Source organism: Mauremys reevesii, linkage group 3 (genome assembly GCF_016161935.1).
Source record: "Mauremys reevesii isolate NIE-2019 linkage group 3, ASM1616193v1, whole genome shotgun sequence".
Classification (NCBI taxonomy): Eukaryota; Metazoa; Chordata; order Testudines; family Geoemydidae; genus Mauremys; species Mauremys reevesii.
In genome coordinates, this window is record NC_052625.1 from 145,798,255 (window position 1) to 145,825,630 (window position 27,376).

At 39.4% G+C, this 27,376-nt stretch overlaps 1 protein-coding gene across 1 annotated transcript in view; it reads left to right on the forward strand.

Annotated features, from left to right (window-relative positions):
* Positions 1-27,376, forward strand: part of ME1 (malic enzyme 1) — a 358,155-nt gene that overhangs the window by 70,952 nt on the left and 259,827 nt on the right. The window contains exon 3 of the mRNA XM_039529885.1: positions 8,512-8,661. Coding sequence (XP_039385819.1) covers positions 8,512-8,661 — 150 coding nt within the window. The remainder of the gene's footprint in view (positions 1-8,511; positions 8,662-27,376) is intronic.

Sequence of the window (27,376 nt, forward strand, 5' to 3'; positions counted from 1 at the left end):
ATTGGCACATTGTACTAGTGCACAGGCAACTTTGACAGCTTTCTTGGCACAAATGCTGATAGTAGACATTTGTAAAGCAGCGATTTGGTCATCGGTCCACACTTTCACTTCTCATTATGCTATTTCCCATCAGTCCAGAGAAGATGCCAGGTGTAGTCTTACAATCACTGTCAGGTAGTCTCTGGGCCTACCTCCATTCATGTTTGTTTGAGTCACGGAATGGACACGTGGAATCACTTGAAGAAAAAAACGGTTACCTGTCTATCTGTGACTGTTGTTCTTCGGGATATGTTGCACATATCCATTCCACAACCCACCCATCTTGCCCTCTCTTTTGGAGGAAGGAACTGAGGGGCATTGGGGTGGCCCCACCCACTTATACCAGCATGCAGGGTACATGGCAACAGCGGGCATTTGAGCCAACCTGATGGGTACCCTGTAACCCTCATTCCAGGGGGTGGGGTGATGAGTTGAGGATGAGGATTGGGGGAAGGGAGAGGCTGCCAGCAGTCTCCTAAGTATATGTAAATGATTATGGAGTTACCTGCACTGGACAGTTTTATCTGCTGGCTACTCCAAGACTTTTAGGAATAAAGTTGAGGCCTAATTAAACCACATCCAGTGTCTCCTGCCCTCTTTCTGGCATAGCTGGACAATGTTAAAATAAAAGTTATCAATTAATCTCTAAAAGTGACCTATGTGATAACTTTAGTTAGTGCAAGGGGAGGGAGAAGAAATTGAAGAGAAAACCATCTTGCTCAAAGTAAATATCAGGTCTGGCCAGGGCCAGCTCTACTGTTTTCGCCACCCCAAGCAGCGCGCCGAATTGCCGCCGCAGATAGTGGGGGCAGTCCATGTGCCGTTAGGGCGGCATGCACATTTCCGCGGCGGCGGCAATTAGCGGACAGCTAAACATAGAAGCTGCTTGGGGGCAAAAACACAGGGACTGCCGCCGCTTGCAGATTGCCACATCAACCACCTGCTTGGAATGTTGGTGCCTGGAGCCGGCCCTGGGTCTGGCACACCAGAAATGCCCCACTAAAGAAATAATTGGCTTAGGTACACCAATGGCCCATGTTCCTGGAAGGAGGTGCCCACGTGAAGCCACCATAACATTTTACCAGAGTTAGCCCTCAGAATCTGAAATCAGCATTATGTGTAGGACAAAATATTTGTTCTCAGTACTCGTGTAATCGGATGATAGAATTAAGAATGATTCTCATTGTTAACTGACTAAGCACGCTGATTAAAAGTGGCGTAAATAATAAATAATTGAACTCTAAAGACTCATTTTCATCAAGCACATAGAAAAATATAAACTGTTAGTTTTATTTTCACTTGGAAATAGGACCACTTATGCTTAAAAATGGTGCAATTTAGAGAAATTTTCTTAAAATAAAAGAACATTTTTACTTCACTGTAAAGAGGACAGTGATCACTTGTTCTTCCTGTCCACTGAGAGTATGACAAGAAGTAGTTGATTTAGTTTGCAGGAAGACAAGATCAAGACGTTCTGTAATGGATAGTAGATAGGCTTGGCAGAATTTAGTTTTTTTAATATAATTTTGAGAGATAATATCAATATTTATTTTAAGCTTTTTTCTGTTTTTATCTGTTTACATTTTCACAGTAGCACAAAATTATGGGTTTTATTTTTATCAAGTTAAATTTTCACAGTTGTGGGAAATTATGGGGTCAGACAATAATTATTTAATGACAGTAGATATTGATTTCAGAACGTTAAAACTTCATAACTGTTAAAGCACAAATTGTCAACATCACGTATCAAAATATGCAAAGTAAATATCCTTAAATCACACTCTATGTTCTCAAGCATCATTTTTCTTACTTTGCCTATCTGTACATTTTGATTGTTATTGATGGAAATACTTTTAAGTTGGTTTGTGTGTGTACTGTGAAATGGACAGTAACCGACAGAATACTAATCCTTCCAACCCTAATCATATATCATCACTAGCCATTATTTAAAATGAAAATTTTGAGTTAGATCTTGTCATGTGTCCCTAACCTGTTTGCCAAAAGCTGGAAATGGGCGACAGGGGATGGATCACTTGATTACCTGTTCTGTTAGTTTCCTCTGAAGCACCTGGCATTGGCCACTGTTGGAAGCAGGATGCTGGGCTAGATGGACTTTTGGTCTGAACCAGTATGGCTGTTCTTATGTAATTTTGTTGCTCAACAAAACAGAATAAAATATTGTTGCTTTTTTTCCAGCTCTATTGACTCTTCAGTGGGGCGGAGCGAGTTTGTTGTGTGGAGCTTAGAACCCACTCAGGCATTGTGGGTTCTGTAGTCTGAAATGAACTTAAAAACTATTTTAATTTAAATTCTGTTCAGTGCTGGCAAAATGCCAATTCTTGGCTGCTTCTGTGTTCTCATTGTAGTCTCCTTGGCTTCTTATACCACAACCATCACTGGTATCAGAATACCTTTTAGGTAGGCCCTTCTCCTCCCCAACCTTTCTTTCCTACGTAACAGTCAGAAGAGAAGACATCCATCTCTAAAGTGAAATGGAATGTTTGTGTCATTAAGATTAGCTATAGTTGCACAGCTATATGCTCTCTCACTATACAGCATATGGATTGCTTAATGATAATTTTGCTTACATAGCCCTCATCACAGAGGGCTTTACAGACTACACGCAGGCATTGCATTTCAGATGAAGTGCAACCATCTCTAGGTGAAACATAATTGTTCAGTAGTATATGATAACTCTACACAACAGGCTAGGATTGGACATAAAGAATGCCTTTTCCAGCTGAAACTATAGGAAATTTTGTGTTTGCTGTGCATAAGCACTAAAGTTAGAATTTGGCCATGATACCATGATTAATGCCCATACCTATACAATGTCATCATATCTTTAATGAGCTCGCATAGTCTGGAGGTCTTGATTTTATATTTAAGAAAGAAGGTGGCTTCCAAAGCAAATGAATGGCAGGCTGAGGAGTTTGCTCACAGTTACCACATAGTAAAATTTTAAGTAAAGTGAAATATTCTGGGATCTCAGATACCATAGTGTGGTGATTTTGGTTTTATAGTTGTCTTTTTTTTTCTAATGGTAATCCTGGCATCGACTTCCTGGAGTCCTTTGCTTGTGTCCTAGTGACTGGAAGCTTTTTGGGTCAATGCACTGGGTTTTGGCTGTGGGGGAGATGACTCTATGCTTTGTTGTCATCTCTGCACTCTTCACTCATACTCTAAACACAGGGCTGGCTCCAGGCACCAGCATCCCAAGCAGGTGGTTGGGGCGGCAATCTGGAAGGTGCGGCAGTCCCTGTGTTTTTGCTCCCAAGCAGCACGCCGAATTGCTGCCGCGGACGGCGGGGGGAGTCCGTGTGCCGTTAGGGCAGCATGTGCATTTCCGCGGCGGCAGCAATTCGGTGGCAGCTTCTATGTTCAGCTGTCCGCGCTGGTGCAGCTTCTGTCTTCCAGCTGAAGACAGAAGCTGCCACCAAATTGCCACCGCCGTAGAAACGCGCGTGCTGCCCTAATGGCACACAGATTGCCCCCACAGTCCACGGTGGCAGTTGGGTGCGCGGCTTGGAGCGGTGAAAACGGTAGAGCCAGCCCTGTCTAAACACTCATATGATACTGATTAAACTCTGAAGGGGTGAGAAGAATGGTCCAGGGGTTAGGGCACTAGCGTGTGGCTCCCGAGATCCAGGTGCAGTTGCTCTGCCAGAGGCTTCCTGTGTGACTTTGGGCCAAGTCACTTAGACTCTCAGTGCCTCATCTATAAAAAGGAGATAATAACTACTTCCCCGCTTATAAGGGTGCTGTGAAGATGAAAACGTGAAAGATTTTGAGACACTCAGATACTATAAGTGTGGGGTCATGTAAATACCTTAAATAGCGTAATGTCTACTGAATTATCAGTTGTCTGCTAACTTATCAACACCATATCTGGCAGCACCTGATACAGACATTCCTTGGAGGATTCCAATCTAATTACTGGCCTGGCCTGACCTGCTTATGATATAAGATGTAATGAATTCACAGCGCAAAGTGGTATGGCTGCAATAGTATGTAAATACTGTTTTTTGTGGTTTAAGCCATTTGCAGCTGACTTTGAATGTTGAAGTGCTGTGCTTTGAAAGGCCAACATTTAATATGCTGACTATGTGATACAGCACAGAGTATGTCTGTATGTTTTATCTGGGACATTGAAATCAGACAAGGAGTTGATGATGAAATATAATTCTTCTCCTGTAATTTAATTTAGAAACCTATTTCTATGTCTTTTGATAGTAATTTGATCTTTTATTCTTTTTCTTATCACATTTCTAATTTCTGTATTCACAAGTGAAGTGAGTGCCAGGCTGTTAATGTGTGTGTCCCTCTGTATGCCTGATTCCCTTATGTTTCTTATCTGGTTTTCTTTTTCTGAAGACTCATGTTACCTTGGTTACGTGTTTTAGTTATAGGAGTACATTAACAGTCTTGAGAAAAAGTGCAATCAGGCCATTTTGTATGAAGAGGTTTTGTTGAATGTCTTACCTTGAATAATATTCTGTAACTTATATTTATTAATATATTTCTGTGAAAATGTAAACCATATATTCAGTCTCAAAACTGTATAAAATAAATAGGTTCTTGTACTCTGCTCATTACGGTTGTAGCTAAATTCCCTTCATAACAATAAAGTAGTATTTGAGTTCTTAGGTGTCTTATGGCCAGCGGAAAAAAGTGACAATCGTAGGTTCTGAAAATGAAGTAAGTACTTTATTGGAACTGTAACTGTGGTTCAGTTAGAGCAGAACACAATGATTTTCTCTGAAAAGGCAGTTCACAATCCCTGCAGCCTCACCCTTCCCAATGTTTGGTTCTCACTTTCTACCTCCTTTTCTTGTGATCTTTATTCAGGACTCCTTAACTTGGCCCCTAATAAGTTTAGTTAAATACATACAGGCTAATTAAATGTCAATTTCAGATACATACTGGGCATTACCATGTGTCTTGAAAAATACACTCTGCATTTGTATGTGTGTGTTTATATAAGCTTTATACCACCCATTGCATGCTATTAGACTGCCTTGTTTTCTTGGGCCCTTATTGGGAAATGGAATGTATTTTGCTCTGTCTGAAACTTTGATATTCTCTCTCTAATTCTACAACAACACCTGCAGCATCAAGTCATGCACTGTAACATTTTTCAAGAGATTTAGTGATGCATTCCACAGACAAAGTCTTGGCTCTAATGTCAATGAGAGTTTTACCATAGACTTCAGTAGGACCAAGATTTCACTCTACAAATCTGATAACGTAATCTAGCTATAAGACCTACAGCACTGTACAAGCCATTTCTTCTTATGTTTTCTATCTGGGCCATGTAGTAAATACTTGGGTCCTCTTTTAGTTGTTAGCAAAAAAAACCTCCCCATAAACCGTTGTATGAAAAGGGGGGGTGGTGGTGGTGGAGGTGGTGGTGGTATGTTTTGTACCATCAAATGCACTCAGTGCAGGTTAGCATTTTAGAGTATCTGCTTTTTACCATGTTGTTTAAATTATAATTTTAGTGAAACACTCAGTCAATCTAATGCTATATTTCAAATCCTGTTGTATTAGATACAGGCATCATCCTGATCAAAATTGCATTTCTCAATATATCAACATGTTATAACATCTAAAGCTCATTTGAGCGATTGCTAAGCACATACTATCTGCAATGTTTGACTATAGGTATTGTGCTACTATTACCTTTGTAAGCACTTTGACACCTTGCTTATAAAAACTGCTAAGTAAAACAGCATTTTTCCCAATTAAATGTCAGAAATTGTAATTTAAATTGAGGTGTAAACCAAAATAGAACAATTATATATTTATAAAATATTGCAAGTAGTACACAATTGCTTTGTTTAAAGTGCCCCAATTCAAAAGTCTTCTAGCAGTTTTAAATTCCTTCTCCAAAAGATCACTTTACAGAACCTGGAAAATAAGATTGCTCTGAATAATAAGATTGGAGAAAAGATCATTTGGGGTTTTAAATAACAGCAACTGATTTCAAAGAAAGTACCGTAGTAATAAAAAGAAAAATGGGGAAGTGTTCAGAATCAGAGGTTGTTTTAGTCCTCTGGCTTCCATGCATGCCTGAGCATTCTGGCATTGACCAAGCCAGGTTATTCATAACAAGTTCTCCACCTGTCACTTTTCAAGATCCTGTGGAAATGAAATACATATCTCCAAAAATTCACCTCAGTAAGCCTGATATATCAGTCAGAGTTGATGATTATGAATGGATCAGTATTTTGGAGTAGATGGTAGGAGAATCGTATAAGTTAAAAATATGGTGATTTACTTCATAAAGAAAACTCTTTAAGAATTCAAGAGTATAATGATGTATGCTAAATACAGACAGAGCAGTGGCTGTTAAAAGATGGTAGGTATAGACACTTAATAATACACATATAAGTATTTTTGAAAATATTTGTAGGAGAAAGGAATAAATGTGTAAATTTTTTAAAATATTTGATATAGAATTGTTTGTATTTTAAAAAGTGGTTTATGGCACTTTATTTTCTGCTATTCATATTGATCTCATGTATTTATTTAATTATTTCAATTTCAAAATAAAGAAATGCTCATCTGAGGGCCTGGGTGCCCTTGACATTACAAAAATAAAATTTAAAAAAATTAAAAAAAGATTCAGCATTGCTTTTCTTCCACAGTCCTGTCATCACATGAATTTATTATGTTGGAACTCCCAGCCCACTCTTCCCATTGGACAGGTTAAGGGTGAATACTTTAAAATAGCAACAACAACAACAAAAGTCAGGATATACAAAATTAAGATTTGTTTACCATCATTAATGCAGCTATGTTACACATGTGGACTATTTTATATTCTTTTTCAATAGGAATCTTAATATATTTTGGTTTATTCTGTTAAATATATGAAATAAAAGATACAGGATGTACAAAAGGTTGATGTCCGAAAGCTTAAGTTTTTGTGTTTCCTGACTCTTAGTTTTAACTGTGCAACTTTAATATTTCATTAAAATGGCTTCCCTTCCTTGATTAATCAAGTGCTAAGAATGTCTTGAATTTCATTTAAAAAAATTAAAGTTAGCATTTAAGTAGTCCCAAGTGGATTTTGACATTCACCTTATTGAAGTGAATTGGGAAGGATGAGGGATTGTGTTTCATTAAGGTGAATGAGATAGATAAGAGCAAGTTCAAATCTTTGCTGCTGTTTTGTTGAAGACAAGTTTTATGCAAAGCATTACTAAGATATTAAAAAACTAAAAGCCACCACTGTAAACAAAATATCCATAAATATATATTTACATGAGCCACAACAACTTTGAAGGGAAATCTTTAAATGTATACATACACACTTTCTCTCCCCCTTTCTCTTTTAGTTAAATGTGTGCTGTAGCTAATCTCTAAAAACATCTGCACAACATGTGCATTTTAAAGACTACAAATAATGTCTTATTCATTGTGAAATAGGTAAATATATGTTCTTACATTTTGAAGTAAGTTGGGTTTTTAATTTAAACTAAGGTTTTTTTATTATTATTTTCTAAGAAAAAGTTAATAAAAAGTTCACTCTACATAAACTCAATGAATCTAGTGAGGTCAGTGTTAAACCCACAAAAATTCAGTGTTAAGGTTGAAAACTCTAGGTCATATCCTAAGCTGCTGTAAACTTGTGTAGCTTTCATCTATGGCGTTACACCAGTTTATACCAGCTGAGGATCTGATCCTCAATCTTTAAATCATCCTTTTATGCTTCACATCAGACAAGGTTCTCTGTTGGAATCCTAGAACTGTGGTAATTTCATGTATTGTGTGTGTGTGTGTGTTACAATAGGTGAGCAAAAAAAGATGAGTTAAATATGGAGTCTCATTCTTTCATTTTGCTATTCTAATTTAAACTGATTCTGCAAAGCTCTCAAATGCAGAGCTACCATTGATTTCATAAGGAGATAAAAGTACTTTTGTGGGATTGAGTAGGAGCCACGGAGGACTGCAGAATTAGGTGTTTTGCATGTGTGACAGTATTGAAATCTATTAGTAGAGAGGTATGGAAAAACTAACATTCTCCTTGGATTGGGAGAAATTTCTTAGAGGTCCAGAGTAGGAAAATGAAATTTTAATTACCCCTTCCAGCAAATTTATGATTATCCCATTCAAAATGCAACATTTGGCATGTATGGATTAAGGCTTAAATTGGACCTATGTTGCTATTTTAATGCAAATGTAGCATTTTATGTCTGAGAGGAATTAGCTCCCTTCCTGAGCATGTAGACTGTCACCTTTTCAACAGTTTCAGCTTCTGTCTACTGTCTGGCTCAGATTTGTTATCCTTTAGAACTGAAGCACTTGTGCTACTAAGATACGGTTAAATGTAAGTACCCTGGACCAGAGAGAGACTTTGTCTGGAACAAACAGAGCTTTAATTAATTCTCTACATATCTATTTTATTTTTTAACTATTTTAAATGTTCACTCGGATACCTGTCTAATTATATTTAATTCTCCACAGATACATTCTGTTAATGGGTCTTCAGGATCGAAATGAAAAGCTTTTCTATAAAGTGCTGACGTCTAACATTGAAAGGTTCATGCCTATTGTTTATACTCCCACTGTGGGTCTGGCTTGCCAACAATATGGTTTAGCATTTCGGAGGCCAAGGTATGTAAGTTTATACTTCAAATAAACGTAATTGTATCTTTTTTTTTCCCCCTCCTGGCAGCTTTCTGTAGGATTTTTTTTAAACATAGTTGAGTGTAACCCAAAACTGGAATAATGTAGATAATTCAAACTATACTAGACTAAAAATATAGTTAAGTTTAAACTGTAGTTTGTATTGTATTGCAAAGATAAACTGTTGTTTCAGTGTGTGTTGAATTCACACATGGATGAATTTTATAATCTCACAAAGCCTAATTGGGCTTTTCTACAGGCACAATTGCATTTGTTACATGTCAGCAAAAGGATGAATTGACCCTAATCCAAATTTAGTTTAGCAGTCTGAGGAGCATTGGCCTTAGAATATACGCGTGCACCCCCCACCCCCTATGTACATACAGACAGAGAGAGAAAAAAAAATCAGGAATGTGTTCTAAATTTTTATAGCATTTTCTCATTTTCTTTCTGGAATGAGTTTTTATTTTGAACAATGCGAGAAGATGCGGCATATATAAAACTTTTTGGATAGGAAAGACACTGTCATATCAGCAGCCCCTTAAATTCACTTCAATTTTTCTGCCAACTGTTTTTTTTTCTTTTTTTTTTCTTTTTTTTTTCAGTTTTCTTTTTAGGTTATCAAAGTACTATCACTTGATATATCAGTATTTATGAGGCCTGCCTGTCTCTTTCTGACATTATAAACCAGCATTCGAGGAGGGCTTGAGCCACATCATTAAAATGTTACTATTCAATAAGATTTACTTTTTAACATTTCAACTTAGAGGGCCAAATTATCTGCTGGTGTAAATCAGTGTAACTTTACTGATGTCAGTGGAGCTATGCAAATTTATAAGAGTTGAAGATCTGGTCCCAGAACTTAAATTCTTTATAGAATAAAGTTCAGGCGCCTTTATTTTTACCTGCACTGACACCTTGGCAGGAGGTGGAGGGAAGGGGAAAAAGGGAGAAGTAGGCTGCAACTTTTTTGCTCCTGTCTTCCCACCAAATCCATAGAGTTAGTTCTCCATAGGTCTGCTGAGGTTAAGCTGTTCCACAAGTGGTCCACATACATTCATCCTTCCTTGCTGTGATCACACACATAGGCACTGCTGCACCCCCTGGCATGTGGTTTCCTCCATATGTAGGGTTTACAGTTTGGTTCAACGGGTTTCAGTACTCCCACTATACAGATTGTTCCAGCATCCCTGATCACAAGTGCTCCTGGCAGGAGTAATTTGAGTTGCTGTTCTGGGGCTGTGCCTAGAGTGAACAGAATGTAAAACTGTGCTTCAGAAAATTTGCTGGTGTTTTGTGGCAAAATGAGAGATGAGCTATTAACAGATCCAGCCTTTCTGATCAAAGCCTTGAAGACAACAATGTGAGCCAATTACTAGGGGTGAAAGAAGAAATCAGTTGGGCTCCATTTTTTTGCAGCAGGAGTCTTTTTGTCGCAAAGAGAGGGCTTTATTAGGTCTGTGTGGCAGTAATCAAGCCTGGCGGTCATGAATGAAAAGATAACTGGGGGCAACCTGTCCCTGTCTCTGACCAGCATAAACTTGCCCACCCAGCTCCAGAGGTGAGTTGGAGCCGGTTCCTACCAGTTCGCAAGAACTGGTTCTTAAATTTAGAAGCCGGTGTAAAACCGGCTGTTAAAGGGGCAGGCGGGTGGGCAATCAACTCCGGTCTGTGGGCCACATCCGGCCCATGGGACCGTCCTGTCCCGCCTGCCTGAGCTCCCAGCTGGGGAGGCTCCCCCGGCCCCTTTCCCGCTTCCCCGCCCCTTGCAGAGCCACAGTGTGCCGAGCTGCTCCAGTGGGCCGCGCAGCATCCTTACACGCTGCCCTGAGCAGCATGGTAAGGGGGCTGGGCCGGGGCTGGGAGGAGGGGTTGGATAAGGGACAGGGAGTGTGTGGAGGAAACAGAGGTTCTGGGGGGGGGCGCGGTCAGGGGATGGGGAATGGGGGGGATTGGTAGGGGGTGGGGTCCTGGGGGGCAGTTCTGGGGGGGGATGGTCAGGGGACAAGGAGCAGGGTGGGGTTGATGGATTGCGGGTTCTGAGGGGGACAGTCGGGAGCAGGACGTGGGTGGCGGTTGGAGGGGGGGCAGGCTGTTTTGGGAGGCACAGCCTTCCATGCCCAGCCCCTGATACAATTTTGCAACCCCGATGTGCAGGGCCAGCTTTAGGAAGTGCAGGGCCCTATTTCGATGGGGCCCCGGCAGAGATGACCAAAAAAAAAACACGTAAAAAACCACGTGGGGCTTGTACTCACCGGGTGGCGCTCCAAGTCTTCAGTGGCACTTTGGTGGTGGGTTCTTCACTCGCTCCGGGTCTTTGGCGGCACTGAAGGACCCACCGCTGAAGTGCCACCAAAGACCCAGAGCGAGTGAAGGACCTGCCCCCGAAGTGCCGCTGAAGACCCGGTAGGGAACCAGTTGTTAAGATCTTGGCAGCTCATCACTGCCCAGAGTTTGAAGGGCCTGAAGCCCCATTCCTCAATCTGACATCACTCCAATTTAGATAAAGATACCAAGATCAAGATACCAATTTAGGGTTGATGGGGAGAGGTGGAGAGAAAATATCGTATGTTGTGAACTTTTGAAGTGCTGCCTGGGTAAAACTTTGGCAGCACCTCACTGGCAAATATGGCCTTAGTTTTTCCATACTCCTAATCTTAAAATTAAATAGTATTTTTATATTAATCCAATACTAGTAAATGCATGTCTGTATATGGAGTTATTCTTTAGAATCATTTGTTTCAGGTATATATGGTCAGAAATGCTGAAATGCCATTGTCATACTGCCAAATGGAAACTTTTCCAAGTCTCCACTATGCAGCTGTCTCTGGCATGTCTGGTAATGGTAATTCAATAGGATCATAAAGCATTGTGGATCTTCGCACTGTATCTTGTATCCAGTTTAATTCCTGTTTTCCCTATGTTTAATTTTAGAAAGGCACAACACATTAGCCAGTCATGAGTGATAAATAAAGGCCTTTTATCAAAGGAAGGACATAATGACAGCAATTAATATATCATGTAGTATTTATTGTGTTGGGTGGTTAAGCATTAAAGAGGTAGCTGTTGGTGGCATTGAGCTGAACACCATTTTGCTTTGAGACTTTGACTAGGCCAGTGACATTGCCTTGTTGGCACAGTTTGGTGAAGTGCTGCAGCTGATGGCTCATCCGGCTGGGTAAGATGCAGCACACATTGCTTTGGTTATCAATCAGGACAAAGCTAAGTACTAGATGATGTTTGAAAGATGTGGATGCTTCAGTGGCCTCTGTGGAGATGTCGTGATATCAAGCTTTCTGTGAAGCTTCATATCTGCAGGACCGTGGTTATACCAACTTTAACATATGTCCATGAAACATGGGTGCTAGGGAAGGCTGAAGAGCAGTGGACTGACATTTTCAATTCTCATTTCAGCTACTCTATATTAAGTGCCAAGACAAGATCAGCAACGAGGACACTTGTAGCAGAACACAGCACCCACCACCGTCAGTCTGTTTTGGTTTAGGCAGCAGATATAAATTAAGATGGAAGATGAATTAATTATCAAGTGTGTTTCCCAATAAATTTCACTACTCAGGGAGCATGAGGTCACCAAATGCCTTGGTGGTGCAGTAAGATTGCCAGTGATGCACCTAGACTGAACATCCAGCCATGCTGTCTTAAGGACTAGCGAGAGATCGATCCATGTAGCACTTGATCTGCAAGGAACCCCCCATTGGGATTTGCCATGATGATGATTTATTGATTTGAAGTAATTAACTGTCCTATAATTGTAGAGGTATTAATGGGCCACTCTACCTTGAATGATCTCTTAGAATATGTGCTGATTACTTATCGCTAAACAATTTGTTCCACCTTGCATTTAGATGTGATGTTTGGAGTACCTTTCTCTGACCTGAAGAAGAACTCTGAGTGGCTCAAAAGCTTGTGTCTCTCACCAACAGAAGTTTGTCCCGTAAAAGAAATTACCTCACCCACCTTGTCTTGCTAACATATTTGAAGACTGTTGTCAGGTCCCCACTCAGTTTTCTTTTCTCAAAACTAAACATGCCAAGTTTTTAAATCTTTCCTCGTAGGTGAGGTTTTCTAAACCTTTTATCATTTTTGTTGGTCTCATCTGGACTGTCTCTCATTTGCCCACATCTTTCCTAAAGTGCGGTGCCCAGTACTCTAGCTGAGACCTCACCAGTGTCGAGTAGATGGGATAATTACCTCCCATGGTCTTACTTAAAATTAATATAACCCAGAATTTGCATCATCTGCAAATTTTATAAGCATATCCTCCACTCTGTTATCCAAATCATTCATGAAAATATTGAATAGTGCCAGAGCCAAGAGTGAACCCTGTGGGACCCGACTAGATTACCCTCCCAGTTTGATAGCGAACCATTAATAACTACTGTTTGAGTACAGTCTTTAAACTGCATTTTTCTAGATTGCTTTTGGGAGAACAAAGGAAACCTGTTCTTTTCTTTGATACCCATCCTGGCAGATGAATATTTCCTTGGTCATAAGACATACATATTCTTCTGGCACACTGAAAGATAAACATGCTGTTAGGAGATGGCAGAGACAAATAACGTTCCAGCTTGCTTAACCATATTGTTTACCATACTATGGTATCTGCAATACCGTAATGTCCAGGTACATTTAGAATAGTCAGTAGTTGTGGTATTTCAGTTATATTAGTGTGGCACCTGTAAATGTTTTTTTCAGTTGACCAAGCATGTCTGTATGTGTGTACACAGCAGTATTCTGCATAGAAATGTATATTTATAGTGCAATTACAGATATATGCACTTTTAAAAGTTTCAGCTTGTTTCACCTCCCTTTGAAGGACATCTTGATATGAATACGTCCATTGATAATACTGTGGACAGGGCATCTATTATGTGATACTGTAATAAGTCAGTGGCTCACGATTGGCTTGTAACTCAGAAGTTCAGCACTGTAAACTGTATACTCAATTTACAAGGCTCTCTCTCTCTCTCTCTCGACTCTGTGTGTGGCCTGTCATATAGAGTTCCTTCAGCCACTGACATTCAGTTTCTTGATTGTCAATAAAGTTACAACCTACCCCAGTTCTCCATAAAAATCATGTGAACTCCCTCTGCCTCCCCCCATGAAACTAATCTTGTTTCATGAAACAACAGGGTCATCTCACAAAAGAAAATAACTATCTCCCTACAGACTAAAGTCCTGCCAGATTTGAGTAGAGATTAGAGTGTTAAACTAGAAAAGCATTCATAGGTATCTGTCAAACAAGGTATCCTTTTTACTTTACAGGACAAGTAGAAGTTTTTCAAATGGTCTTACCATTATTTTCTATCCCATGATAATAACTAAAGAAAATCACATTAAAACAAACAATGCTGAGGCATGAATTAACTGCATTGCAGTATATATCATATAAGTATTGTGTTACCTACATTGTTTCTGATATCCCCAGCAGAGGACCATACATGGTTTGATGATTTGTCACAATGTAACTAAGACTAGGATATTTCAGCCTTAATAGTAGTCTCAATTCATAATTCTTATGCATTGGTCCCTGTAATGGTCTCTCTGTCCTGGACCATCCCCTTGTAGTATGACCTGGTGTTTCCATGACTCTTTCTTGTGACTTCAGTGGTCTGGAATAGTAATAACTTGGCCCTCCAGCCAGGGCATATTATAGTTCCACCCTAAATAATGGCTGACAAAATAGAGTAAACATCACAACATCCTCTGCCCTTCATGGGCTCCTCTTCAACCTCACTTTTCTTCCAAAGCAGTAGCTTTTGGGGCTGCTCCATGGGGTCCCTCAGCAAAACTCAAAAAGCCCAGATGAAAATACAAATTTAACACATTCCGCTTGCACCAGGCTTAACCTTTTAGTCTATCTTAGATTTTCCCTAGTGGTTCACTCTCTGCAGAGCTCTGAACCACAAAGGCTGCCTCCCTGGATTCTTTCCCCTGTTTTAAGGCCCATCACAGGAACTAACTCCACTCCTATTGCTTTCCCTGGTTCTCTCTCTGTTTGGCTTCTGCCATGATGCATTTCCCACAGAGAGGGTACTCCATGCTATCTCTCGCCTAGATCTTGTCTCCTCAACTGCACTAAACTCCTTCCTTTTAATTCCTCTCTGAGTTTGATAAACCCTCCAGGTGTAATCTGGTGGGGCTGTTGGAGTTCTCAGGCTCTAGTGAACCCTTTCTTTGTCATCACAGTCTCATATTGTCTTCTGGTCCACCCAAGTTAGAAGTAGGCATTTGCAATTGTTTTGCTGGTAGAAAAAAACAAGTTAGTAGTTGAGTGCTACATGAATGAAACAAACGTAGCACAATGATGAGGAAAATAATTTGAAGATTATTATAGAAAAAGCATTAAAAATTATACAGTAGTAAAATAAAGTTTAATTTGCAGAAAGTATAGAATGCAAAATAAGAGGTAATGTTTCTATTCCATCCAGTACAGTGTGTAGTAGTTGTTGTTGGTTAGTATGTAGGAGAACAAAGGTTACTACTTGTACAACTTCTGCATTGTAATTTTAATATTAAATCAAGTCACTGTCCCAAGGAACTGATATGGTACCAAGTTTCAAGATTCTAATTTTCCACGAAACTTAGAGAGTTGGTTTGTTTTTTTTCATAAAGACGTTTCTAGGAAACAATTTGATAATGTTTCTTTTTAATTTGTGAAAGGATTGATAAATTTCATAAAGGTTTTTTTACACTGGTGTGTACAAACCCATAAAATATATACAGAGAAAATAAGAAATATTATGGAGGCATCATATTAACTCTATTCTTATGTATGCTTGGATTGAGATTTACATTTACATAAGATTAACTCGTTAAATATAAGCAACAGTGTATCCTCCCCAAATGTACAGCTCATTAAGGGTGGGATTATTTTTTGATATTTTTTTTTTAAATTAGTCTGTTAAACATTTTAATTTTTTTTTTTGGTAAATCCTATTTTCTTTAGAGCTCTCTATAAAAAATAAGTTTCTGATTTTTTAAATTTGACAATTGACTTCTAAACTAGTAAGATCTAAGGCATGGGCTACTGTTAAAATGTATTAATGTATGTGGGATATTTTTTTTTTACTTTTAGATATAGCTATTCCTATCCATGTCATGTAAATATCTTGAATGTTTTTTTAAACAAGGAAATTTGCACACAAAAAGCATCATTAATTTAGAATTAAAGGTTATGTCTCCGTATGAATTTCAGTCCTTTGATGTGTACGTTAAGGATGAAAACTGAAAGTGTGAGTATGTTAGAGAGGTGTTACTTCGGTAGTATCATTGAATAGCGTGATGGTAAAGGGCTAATGCTTGGAGTTCAGGATTGTGTTGGTGTGAATGTTCATTTAATGTACCATTCTTGGAGTGATAGTCCACATGTATTCCACTTTGGTACATATTTAGCTGAGACTTAGACTTTTTGAACAGGAGTGCCCATTGGGGCTGCACATGTACTCTACATGCTCTCCTCATATGGAAGCCATTCCATTTTCTTGCTCATCTTTGTTGCACTTCTCTCATTCTTTTCCAGTTCTACTATTCCAGTTCCACTATATCCATTTTGAGATGGGGCGACTAGAACTGTACGCAGTATTCAAGGTGTGGGTGCACCAGGGATGTATATAGTGGCATTAGATATTTTCTGTTTTATTTTCTATCCCTTTCCTAATACTTCCTAACATTCTGTTAGCCTTTTTGACCACTGCTGTGCATGGAGTGGAAGTTTTCAGAGAATTATGGCGGGGGAGGGATAGCTCAGTGGTTTGAGCATTGGCCTGCTAAACCAAGGGTTGTGAGTTCAATCCTTGAGGGGGCCATTTAGGGATCTGGGGTAAAACTCTGTCTGGGGATTGGTCCTGCTTTGAGCAGGGGGTTGGACTAGATGACTTTCTGAGATCCCTTCCAACCCTAATCTTCTATGATTATCCTTGGTAGCTCCAAGATCTTTCTTGAGTGGGAACAGCTAATTTAGGACACATCATTATGTGTGTGGTTGAGATTTCCCCCCCCCATGTGCATTACTTTGTACTTACCCATATTGAATTTCATGTGCCATTTTGTTTCCCAATCACCCAGTTTTTTTAACTGTTTGCAAACAGCTTTGGACTTAACTATCTTGAATAATTCTGTATCATCTGTGAAGTTTGCCACTTGATTGCTCACTCCCTTTTCCAGATCATTCATGAATATGTTGTCCCAGTACATATTGTTGGGATACTCTGTTGTTTATCTCTCTCCATTGTGAAAACTGACCATTTATTCCTACCGTTTGTTTCCTATCTTTTAACCAGTTACTGATCTATTACTGAAAATATCTAAGTAAGTCTAGGTTCTAGAATGCATTTTACAATTTTATTTTATATGTAATCATTTGTTTCCAAATCTTCTACTTGCTATCACTTGAGTCTCTCTCTACTTTGTTAAACTTTTACTTGTTTTCAGTATAAACATGGAGTGGTTATCTGAGGTTAAACTGCTAAGCTCGGGTATACTGCTTCTTTGGAAGCAGAAAATCTGTGCATATTGGGAGTTTCCAGTGGAACAGGGGCTAAACACTCCAAGGAGATGCTCTGAGGTCTCGGGGTGGGAGTTTAGACATAGTGGGTAGTGCTTGTATTGCCTGTGGCTGGTGAAGTTGGGGAGCTTGCACAGACAAGGCTTCCTTACATTAAGGGCAGGTGGTAGTGAGGTGTCTCAAAGTGCTGGGTACCCCGGGAAGCATCACAATAGCGTAGCTGGCAGGATTTATGCCCCGTTTGCTGGTTAACCAAAGCTCATGCTCCAGGCACAGATATACCAGATCATATAATACTAAGAGATTCAAAAGTAAGAAGGTTGGAAACAAGAAAAGAAAAAGGTTATGCTTTGTTATTTTTCATTTGTTTATTTTGGATAAGGGGAGAAGAACAAAGAATGGACAAAATGAGTAACCTGGAGACACATGCTAAACATACCAAACTGCAGCTGGAAAAACTGTGTGCTTACCATGGCTTGGAAATAACAGTAAAAAATGCAGAGAGAATAAGAGCTTTACTTATGGAATATGATAAGCATCAGGGAGAACTGACCGATCCATCAAAAGTACCTGAGGTCAAGGGGAGGGGTGTTGCAGGCTTAGGAAACCAGCCTGGCACAGTTCCAGAGAGATATCCATGCAGTTAAAACTGGCCAGAGTAGAGATCCAAAAGCTGGAAATAGAGATGAGAACCTGAGAAAAGGAGCTGGAAGCAAAGAGACACCAGGAAAAGGAGATGTTAGCAGACATGCAAAAGCTTAGAAGCAGAGGAATGAAAGCAGGTAGCAGAAGCCCAAGAAAGGGAAACAGCAAGAGACTGGTGATCTGAGGTGAAACTGATAAGCTGGGGGGGTACTGCTTCTTTGGAAACAGTGAATCCTTGAATACTGGGAGTGGAACCAGGGACTGGACACTCCAGGGAGACACTTAGAAGTCTTGGGGCTGGAATACGCCTGTCACTATCTGGTGGAGAGAGAGCAGGGTCTGTGTAGACAAGAGGGGAGTTGCTTGTGTTGCCCATGGCTGGTGAAGTCAGAGAGCGGACTCACAGCAGGCACAGACAAGGCTTCTTCTCACTAAGGGCAGGTGGTAATGAGGTGTCTCACAACCTTGGATACTCCTGGGAAGTGTCAGACCTTGATCTCAGTTGAGCCTTAAGCATTATGTAATACATATAATAGTAAACTCTAATGAATTTGGCATGCAGGAGGAATCTGGGTTAAACAGAAAATTTATTCAGAACCTGTATTTTTGCAAACTATAAGAAGGTATAAGTAAATATATGGTATAAATGTACTGAGGAAGGCTAACAGAATATAAATGACCACTTACACTTTATTCTGAAGAGGAATTTAATAAGTAGTCAAGATTATAGTAAATAATCAGGTTGGATTGTAGTAAGCCAAGAAAAGATAAGCATGAGGGTCTGGTTGTGCTGTATATCATATTTCACATTCATTTGTATTGAAATGGCTACAAGGTTGTGTTTTATTATGGCAAATTCAGCTTTAATAACATGAAAAAATACATATATTTTGAGTTTAAGTCTGTGCAGCAATGCACACAAGTAGTTTCCCTGCTCTCAAGTGAGGCCTTTATATACACACATGGCCTTTAGTGGGACTCTGGTGAGCTGGGGTCTGCTTGTCCAGAAGAGTTTTCAGAATTGGGGTCATATTTAATACGGCGTTTAAGTGCACTGTCAAACCCTGGGATTGGTGGATAGATAGCCTTAGAGGATAGGTCAAATCTCTTTCTTAATTAAGTCTATCTATGCTATTGATGTTTTTCGCTAATTAGGTTTTTAAGTGGCATCTAATTGACAACAAATGGTAACTCATAAAGCAGTCTTTGTGCAATATAGAATGGAGATGATCACCTGACCATAAGAAATATTTAATCTTAAGGAAACCATCTGGAAAGTAACTGTGGAGCAATGGTTTGAAAGATGATATTTGTTTGTAAAATTTTGAGTTAAGGGTTCTAACTTTATTATTATGGTTACTCTGAAGATTTAACATGAAAACAAACATAGGGTATGCGTTCATTCAGCTTTACGTCCCAGTAGTGGTTACTAGTTGATGCTGCTGGTACCCATAACAGATTCTGAAACATACTATTTTGCTATGAGGATAATCCAGAATCTGTTGTGGATACTGGTGGCATGAACTAGTAACCAAAACTGGGACATAAAGCTGAATTAATGTGAACAAATGTCAGCATCTGGAAAGTAACTGAGGACCATGGGTTTGAAAGCTATGTCCAGGTACTTTAAAATAAGATATGAATACAGTTAAGAAGTCTGTACTAGGAATGTAATGGAGTTATGATTTTAGTTGCAATGATCAGCATATCCTCTTTCAGAAGCATTAGCTCAGAATTTGAATTGGGAAAATATTTTTGGTGAATTTTTTTTACTGTCTTAAAAGAAAGCCCTAACATCAAAAATAGCTTATTTGAACAAAAGCATGCCTATTGCACATGACTACTTCTTAGCAGCCAGTAGAAGTTATCTTCTGTTATAAATGAATTTAAAAAACCCTAATAAAATAACAGTTCATTTTGCTGCTTTATTCATCCAGCAAGTATAAAAGTGGTAAGGTTCAATGGAAATTCCCATTAAGAATCCAAAAATAACTTTACTGCACTGTGTGTGGAACACCCAGGTGTTTCGGATTTATGTGTAAGCTCAACATGCAGAGAATGGAGAAAAACTGTCAAATATTGTTATAGTTAAGACTTTAGAAACTGTTTAAATGTTAGGTAACTGTTTGTGTGTTTCCATCTTTAAAAGGAAAAGCAATTTAAAAAAGAATCACAAAATCAAATCCTGGTAGGTATTAAACAGTGTCACATTCCTGTTCATCAAATTGCTTCTGAAATTCCTCACTGTTGGAGTCATGTGCCATCACATTGACTGGGAACCATTTTAAAAAGAAAGGCAGTTAGTTGAGGTCACATGTCTTGAAGCATGTCCTGAATCTCATTTAAAAAGGAAGGTATGTCAGCCTTACATTTCTGTTCCTTTTTCTTCTGCATGTTGTTTTATATAGAACCAAATCTTCCATAATTTCAAGAGGTTACTTGTTATCAGAAGATTTTACCTAAAAAGTTATCTTTTCATGTGAACTAATAGGCCTTGGTACTGGCCTTTTCCTCGTGTTTTCCTTACAGGGAAAACATTCCTTCCCAACTTGGATGTTGAGCATTCTCTCAACTTCTGTATTAACAAAGACCTACAGGTCTGATGGAGAGTCCATTTCAAAATTGATAGTTTAATGTATTGTGAACTTGTCTATTTCAGATCTTAATGTTTATTTTCCTAGTGCTATGGCAGCATACCAAACTTGTTTTGTTAAAGTTTCTGGGCTTGATTTTTGAAAATATCCATTTTGGGGACATACATACTTACTTTGTTTTATTTCAGATTCAAAGTACCTTAGTATGGATAAAGGTGCCTAGGTACAGAAGTTTGGAATTTGGTCCTTTAATTCTAATATTTGCAAGGAAGCAATCTACATTTAGCTTCTGAGGAGAAGTCAGATTTTTACGTTGTAAGATAGTGCTGCAAGTCTGCTTTCATTAACATATTCATTGCTCACTAAAAAGAGGAGAGTTGAATTCAAGATGGTTTCCCAAGAAAACTATATCAGGCAGAAAGCAGTGATTATGTTGCGTTAACAGAATTAATGGAATCTTGAAGTTGAAGGCAGACATTGCAGTTCATCTGCCTGCCAATACAAGATTGTTCCCTGCAGAGAGAGAGAGAGAGAGAGAGAGAGAGAGAGAGAGAGAGAGTGTGTGTGTGTGTGTGTGTGTGTGTGTGTACGCGTACGTTCGTGCAAGGGTGCAGATACATTTCTTGGGTGGGTGTAGCCAGTTGTAATAGGGCTTTCACCACATTACTTTGGAGACTATTCAACACCCTAATAAGATTTGCATGATTTTTTTTAGCATAAATTTTCCATTTCTTAATTTGTTGGATGTCTTCCTGATACACATCCCTTCAGAGACTGAAGTCTTGTCTACATGAACTCTTAGTTCACGGCAAGCTGGGGTGTGAATTGACCCCACACTAGCCTTCTGCAAACTAACTTGTCTGCGTTGACCCTGCTGAGAGGCATTAACTCTTAAACTAAGTGTTTGTGTAGACAAGCTCTGAGGATAGTTGGTCTGATTATCAAAGGACCAGACATTTTTTAAGTTGTCTCAGTTGGATCATCAAGGCCAAGAAAGTCTTTTTTTGATCCCTGTGGTCCTCCATGAACTCTTATTTTAACATACAAATAAGCATTATTTTTCTCATTAAAGATCAGACTCTTGAAGTTTTGGGTCCATTTGAATAGCCTCTTCCTCTCTTCGGAAAGGATTGAATCATATAGTATTTTCAGTTATGAGTAACTGTCTCTATTTTCAGGAATAACAGAGGTTTTTTTTCTTATAGCAAAATATGATATTTTATTATTTGTATCTGCTTCTTCAGTGAGGCACCCATTTCATGCCTAAGCCCAGTGCAATCCTCAAACCGGGCAAAGGTAGGTGTTCCCTTGCTTACCTTTCCTGTGGGGCCAAATCCTGTCAGTGCACACCTGGCTCCATACAAAATAGCTGGAGGAGAGGATGCCTCTCTTATAACATTTAGCCCAGTGGTAAGGGAACTTACCCATGATGTGGGAGACTCTAGTTCAATTCCCACTTCTGTGTGACGAAAATGGATTTGAACAAGGGTCCCCTGTCTTTTAGGTGAGTGACTTAACCATTGGACTATGGAATGTTCTGATGTAGGTTTCTCTGAATCTCCCTTGTTGAAGCCATTCCACTTTGTATTAAATAGTTATTAATTGGGCCAGAGAGAGAGTGAGAATGACTCTATACTGGCTCAAACTCAAGGTTCATCCTGTCTCTGACAGTGATTAGTACCAGATGGTTTAGAAGAAGGTGTAAGAAATCTGCAGTAGGAAGATGTGGGGTAATCTGCTCCATGCAGGTTTTATCCTGATCTCTAATAGTTAGAAATTGACATAAGCCCATCAGCACAAGGTTTAACATCAATTCCAAAATTTGTTAATATTTGTTAATAATTTTTGTTAAAAATGACGACTCTGGATATTTTTAATGTTCATTTAAATATTCAGGCCCTCTCTGAATTTTGTTAAATTCCTGGTTTCAGCGACTTCCTGCAGCAACAAGCTCCTCAGTTTGTTCACATATGTGAAAAAATATTTCCTTTTATTGGTTTTGAATTTTACACTTTTAAATGTTATTGAATCTCTCCTTGTCCTTGTGTTATAGGAAAGGTAGAGTGGAAGTTCCCAATCTACCTCCTTTATGCCATTCGTTATTTTTTAATATAAGAGGTTTTCCAGGCCTTTGATCATTTTCATTGCTCTTTTCTGAACCCCTTTAGTTCTGAAATATCCTTTTTGCGATGCAGTGATCAGTGCTATGTACAGTATTCCAAATGAAGCCATACCATTGATTTATGTTAAATCAGTATAATCTTATCCCATTCCTTCTGCATCCTAACATCTGGTTAGCTGTTTTGACCAACATATCTAAAGTATTTTCTTATTTCTTTGGGAGCATGCTTGCCTTAATGCTACACCAGCTTTTCTCTGATGCATATTTGCTTTATTCAGCAACACCCAGACCTCTTAGTTACATACTCAATAACCTTTCCTCCCAGCTAGTAAAATTCCTTTGTCAGTTTTTTAGCACTCTCTAGTAAGGTTTTATTTCTGCATTTCTTAAAGGTATAATGATCTCTCTCTCTTACCTATAAAACGTCATTCTTCTCTTTTTTTAATATCCAATCAATCCCATTAGAAATATACCCAAAAGAGGTTGTATTTGAATCAGTTAACCACTGTGCTACTGCAATCACTTAAGTATTCTGCCATCTTCATGTACTACTATGTTTGGAGAATGCATAAGCAAACTACATGGGGTAAGAAATAAAGTACTATCGTGGCTTAAAAATGAAGGGAACCGCAAAGCTCTATAGTAGGAGTTGTATTCTTTAATGATAGGGGGAGCTGGTAGTGAACTATAGATTTAGGTCCTATACTCTCCATTATAAATGATTCTAATAAACTTTTTTTAGAAGCAGGCTGTTGAAATTTGTCAGAGACAAAACTCTGGGGCTAAAGATGTGTCTTTCATTTGTCCTAGGAAATTGCATTCAGGCTTGGCTGAGTTACCTTTTTTAAATTACTTTTTCCCTTCTCTCACTTTCATTACTCAAGAAAATTTTGGCAGCATGCAGAAATAATTGAAAATGAACATCCTAAAGAGCCCAGCCTTCAGCCTTCCAAAGCAGCAACAGTGTCACATGCTGTACTGGGAACACCTGGGAGCTGCTGGAGCTGCTGTAATAGCAGAGGGAGAAAGATGGGCTGGGTTATCCCACCTGGACCACTATCCCCCTGACATATGGCTCTACTGTACCATCATCTCTCCTTACAGTCTTTGCCTGCTGACAGTTAATATCCTGTAGCTCCAGTGGTAGAAGTGTGTGCCTCTGCACGGTTTGAATCCTGAATACACGGTTTGAATCCTGATGATGGTACATGATTGGGGGCTTAAGGGTTGTTACAGTTGTACTTAATTTTGTTTTTACCTCTTTCTTTTAAAACAAAATATAGGAAATTACATAAAAAGAATCCTATATTAAAAGATATTCTTTAAATTGCAAAGACAAGAACTCAAAAATTAGGAAATGCTGGATTTAACATTGCCTGTGTAACCTTAATTCCGTACTTAATGTACATGCGTCATGATAAATTTTTATTCCGTGCACTGGATGGACACACAAGTTTGCATGAGCAACCTTTAATCTGGCATTTCGTAATTTTTGAGGGCTTGACTTTGGCAACCTAAATAACTTCCATTTAACCTACCCTAATTGTGTGCCATATATTAATAGTTGATCTGAAAAAGGTAAATAGAGAGGTGGCAAAATTTGCAGATGACATAAAGCTGTTTAGTTTAATTGCAACTAAAAATACTGAGGAACTAAAGAGGGACTTAAGAAAGCTTAAATGAATTGGGAGCATTATGGTAAATGAAAGTCATTGTTGAAAAATACAAGTTACACACAGTCTGAACTACTGAGCATATTAATGGCTTCTAAAATCACTATAGCCACTGGAGGAAAAAACTTGTGAACAGCTTAGTGAAAAACTCTGCTGAATGTGAAGCAATAGTCAAAAAAGCAAACCTGATGATAGGATGTATAAATAAGGCTGTGAGTCTGTCATGTACGTCACGGAAATCACGGATTCTGACTTTCCATGACCTCCGTGACTTCTGCAGCGGCTGGGCCAGCAGCAATTTGGGTGTGTGGGAGGGGGCTAGGGGCAGGAGGTGTGGGGAGTCTCTTACCTGAGGGTGGGGGGCTCCTGCTGGCATGGCCTGCAGCTCTTAGGCAGTGGAGGGGGTCGGAGGCTGCCCGTGCCCGCAGGACCCGCCCCTGCAACTCCCATTGGCTGTGGTTCTTGGCCAGTGGGAGCTGCGGCAGCCGGCGCTTGTGCCCCTCCACCGTCTAGGAGCTGCAGGGATGCTGAGCCGGGTAGGAAGCCCCTGCCAACCCTCCCACCCCCGCAGCACAGGCAGGGGTCCTGGGCCACCTCCCCCAGAATCCACAGTGACCCTGGACCCCTCCCACCCCCGAGCACCCACAGGCCCCCCCATCCAAGTTTTAGTCACAGGTATTTTTAGTAAAAGTCATGGACAGGTCACGGGCTTAAATACTTAAATTTTTGTTTACTGCCTGTGACCTGTCCATGACTTTTACTAAAAATACCTGTGACTAAAATGTAGACTTATGTATAAATAACAGTATAGAAAATAAGACTGAAAATATTATCATGTCATTATATAACTTTGTCATGCTCTCACATGTAACAATGTGTTCAGTTCTAGTCACCTTATCTCAAAAAGGTTTAAAGCAGAAATGGAAGGACTCCAGAGGTGGGTGCAAGAAATATTGGGAGACATGGAACTTCTAAATGAAAAGAAGTTTAGAGTAGTGGTTCTCAAACTTATTTAATCTTACTCCACTTCTTTGTGTCTGTAGTAGTTTAGCTCCCCACTACCACCTTTGGGCACTTGGCCAGTAGCCACCACTCTCTGCTCATCTCTGAAGGCAGAGTGGAGAGCAGCAGCTGCTGGTCAGGCATCCAGCTTCGAAGGCAGCCGTTACTTCTCCGCTGCTGCTGGTGGCGGTGCCTCCTTCAGAGCTAGGCACCCAGCCAGCAGCCGCTGCTCTCCAGCCACCCAGCTCTGAATGTGCACAGTAAGGGTTTTTTTTTCCCCAAAGCTTTTCATGCCCCCCTCCATACATTCTGCACCCCCTAGGAGGGGCACACCCTGAGCTTGAGAGCATCTGATTTAGAGGTGTGGCATGATAGACACACAAAGATAATGTAAGAGAATGAGAAGGTAAATAGGACACTCCTGTGTATCTTTTCTAATAATGCAAGAAGGAGGGAACCTCCAATGAAATGGAATGGAATCAGATTTAAACTAGATAAAAATAAATACTTAAGTTGCATAATTATCCTGTTGGTAGTCATTGCCTCAAAATTTTATAGAAACCAGGAGTTTAGTAGGATTAATAAAGAGTGTCATTTTTATGGAATGAGAATATTGACAGTTATGTTTAGAAGAGACTGAACAAGAAATTGGAGGTACAAGCCAACAGTGAAATGATGGATGTTAGGATGGAAGTTTGCCTATGACCAGTTTATTCTGTGACTGTCCAATATGGGATTTCTTGCATCTTTCTCTATAGGATCTGATACTGACAGACACACTAGTCTGATATGATTCTATGATTTCTTCTTGGCAGAAAGAGAGGTCTTTTATTGTCATGAAATTTCTGAGGGAGTTTCCTGTTCATTTTCACACTCTGAAAGCTCTAGTTTTGATTACTTTGTTCTCTGATATGTGTAGAATAAATTGAAAGCTCTGTCTTGCAGGGACCCCTACTTTATTTTTTTTATCAAGGGGACAAAGGCTAATTCTCTCTCTTATCTTATCACTTGAAATAGGAATTCTGTTCAGATCCTAAGAATACAAAGGAAAAGAAACCATTTGTATTGACTTTGAGAGGCCCCTAAAGGTTTACCTCAAGTATACCTTAGAGCAGGGGTCGGCAACCTTTCAGAAGTGCTGTGCCAAGTCTTAATTTATTCACTCTAATTTAAGGTTTCGCGTGCCAGTAATACATTTTAACGTTTTTAGAAGGTCTCTCTCTATAAGTGTATATTATATAACTAAACTATTGTTGTATGTAAAGTAAATAAGCTTTTTAAAATGTTTAAGAAGCTTCATTTAAAATTAAATTAAAATGCAGATCTTATCAGTTTAGTGTGATCCTGGCCCTTACTTTTCCTTGCTGAGTTTTCCAATGTCTGGCACATTTTTGGATACTTTAAGCTCCACATAGGCTTCTGAGTGATCAGTTGTTAACCGGCTCTGAGAGGGACAGAGGACAGATTTCATGTGTGAAAATAGCTGTTCACACAGGTATGTGGATCCAAATGCTGAAAGCATTGCAAATGCAGTTTTCTTCAAACAGTTAAATTTCACTGGCAGGTAGTTCCAGCAGGTCAGAATAGAGTCCTCATGATCTCTCCCAGTAGCTTCAAGTGCACTCCGCAGAACTCTAAACTTTGATGCCCACAATTCTTAGCTTTTTAACTGAATGAGCTTGCATTTCAAAATCTTCAACACCCATCCACTGAAATACAGACAAATCCAAGTTACTTTCGTTGCAGTTTTCAGGTTTAATTAGAAAAGAAAGCATTGGGCCAAATTGCTGGAAATCTTGAAATCTGTCAGAAAATTCTGATTCCAGTTCTTGCATGTACATTCCAATCTCATCAACGACAGTGCAACGTGTCGATAGCTCTCATGTTTTGGAAGTAGCAGAAAGTCGAAGTTCGAATATTCCGAGAAAAAAACTGCTAGTTTTACAACAAATGCTTCCCAGGCTTCATAAAGCTCCAGAACTGTTTGCCATGAATGCCGCAGACAGAGGTTGAGTTTGTTTTAGGTGAGCGGTGATGTCAGTTAGAAACATGAGCTTACACAGCCATTTGTCATCATCCAGTTCAGGGTAGTTTTGTCCTTTTTCTGACAAAAAGGCCTTGATTGCATCAAAACAGTTTA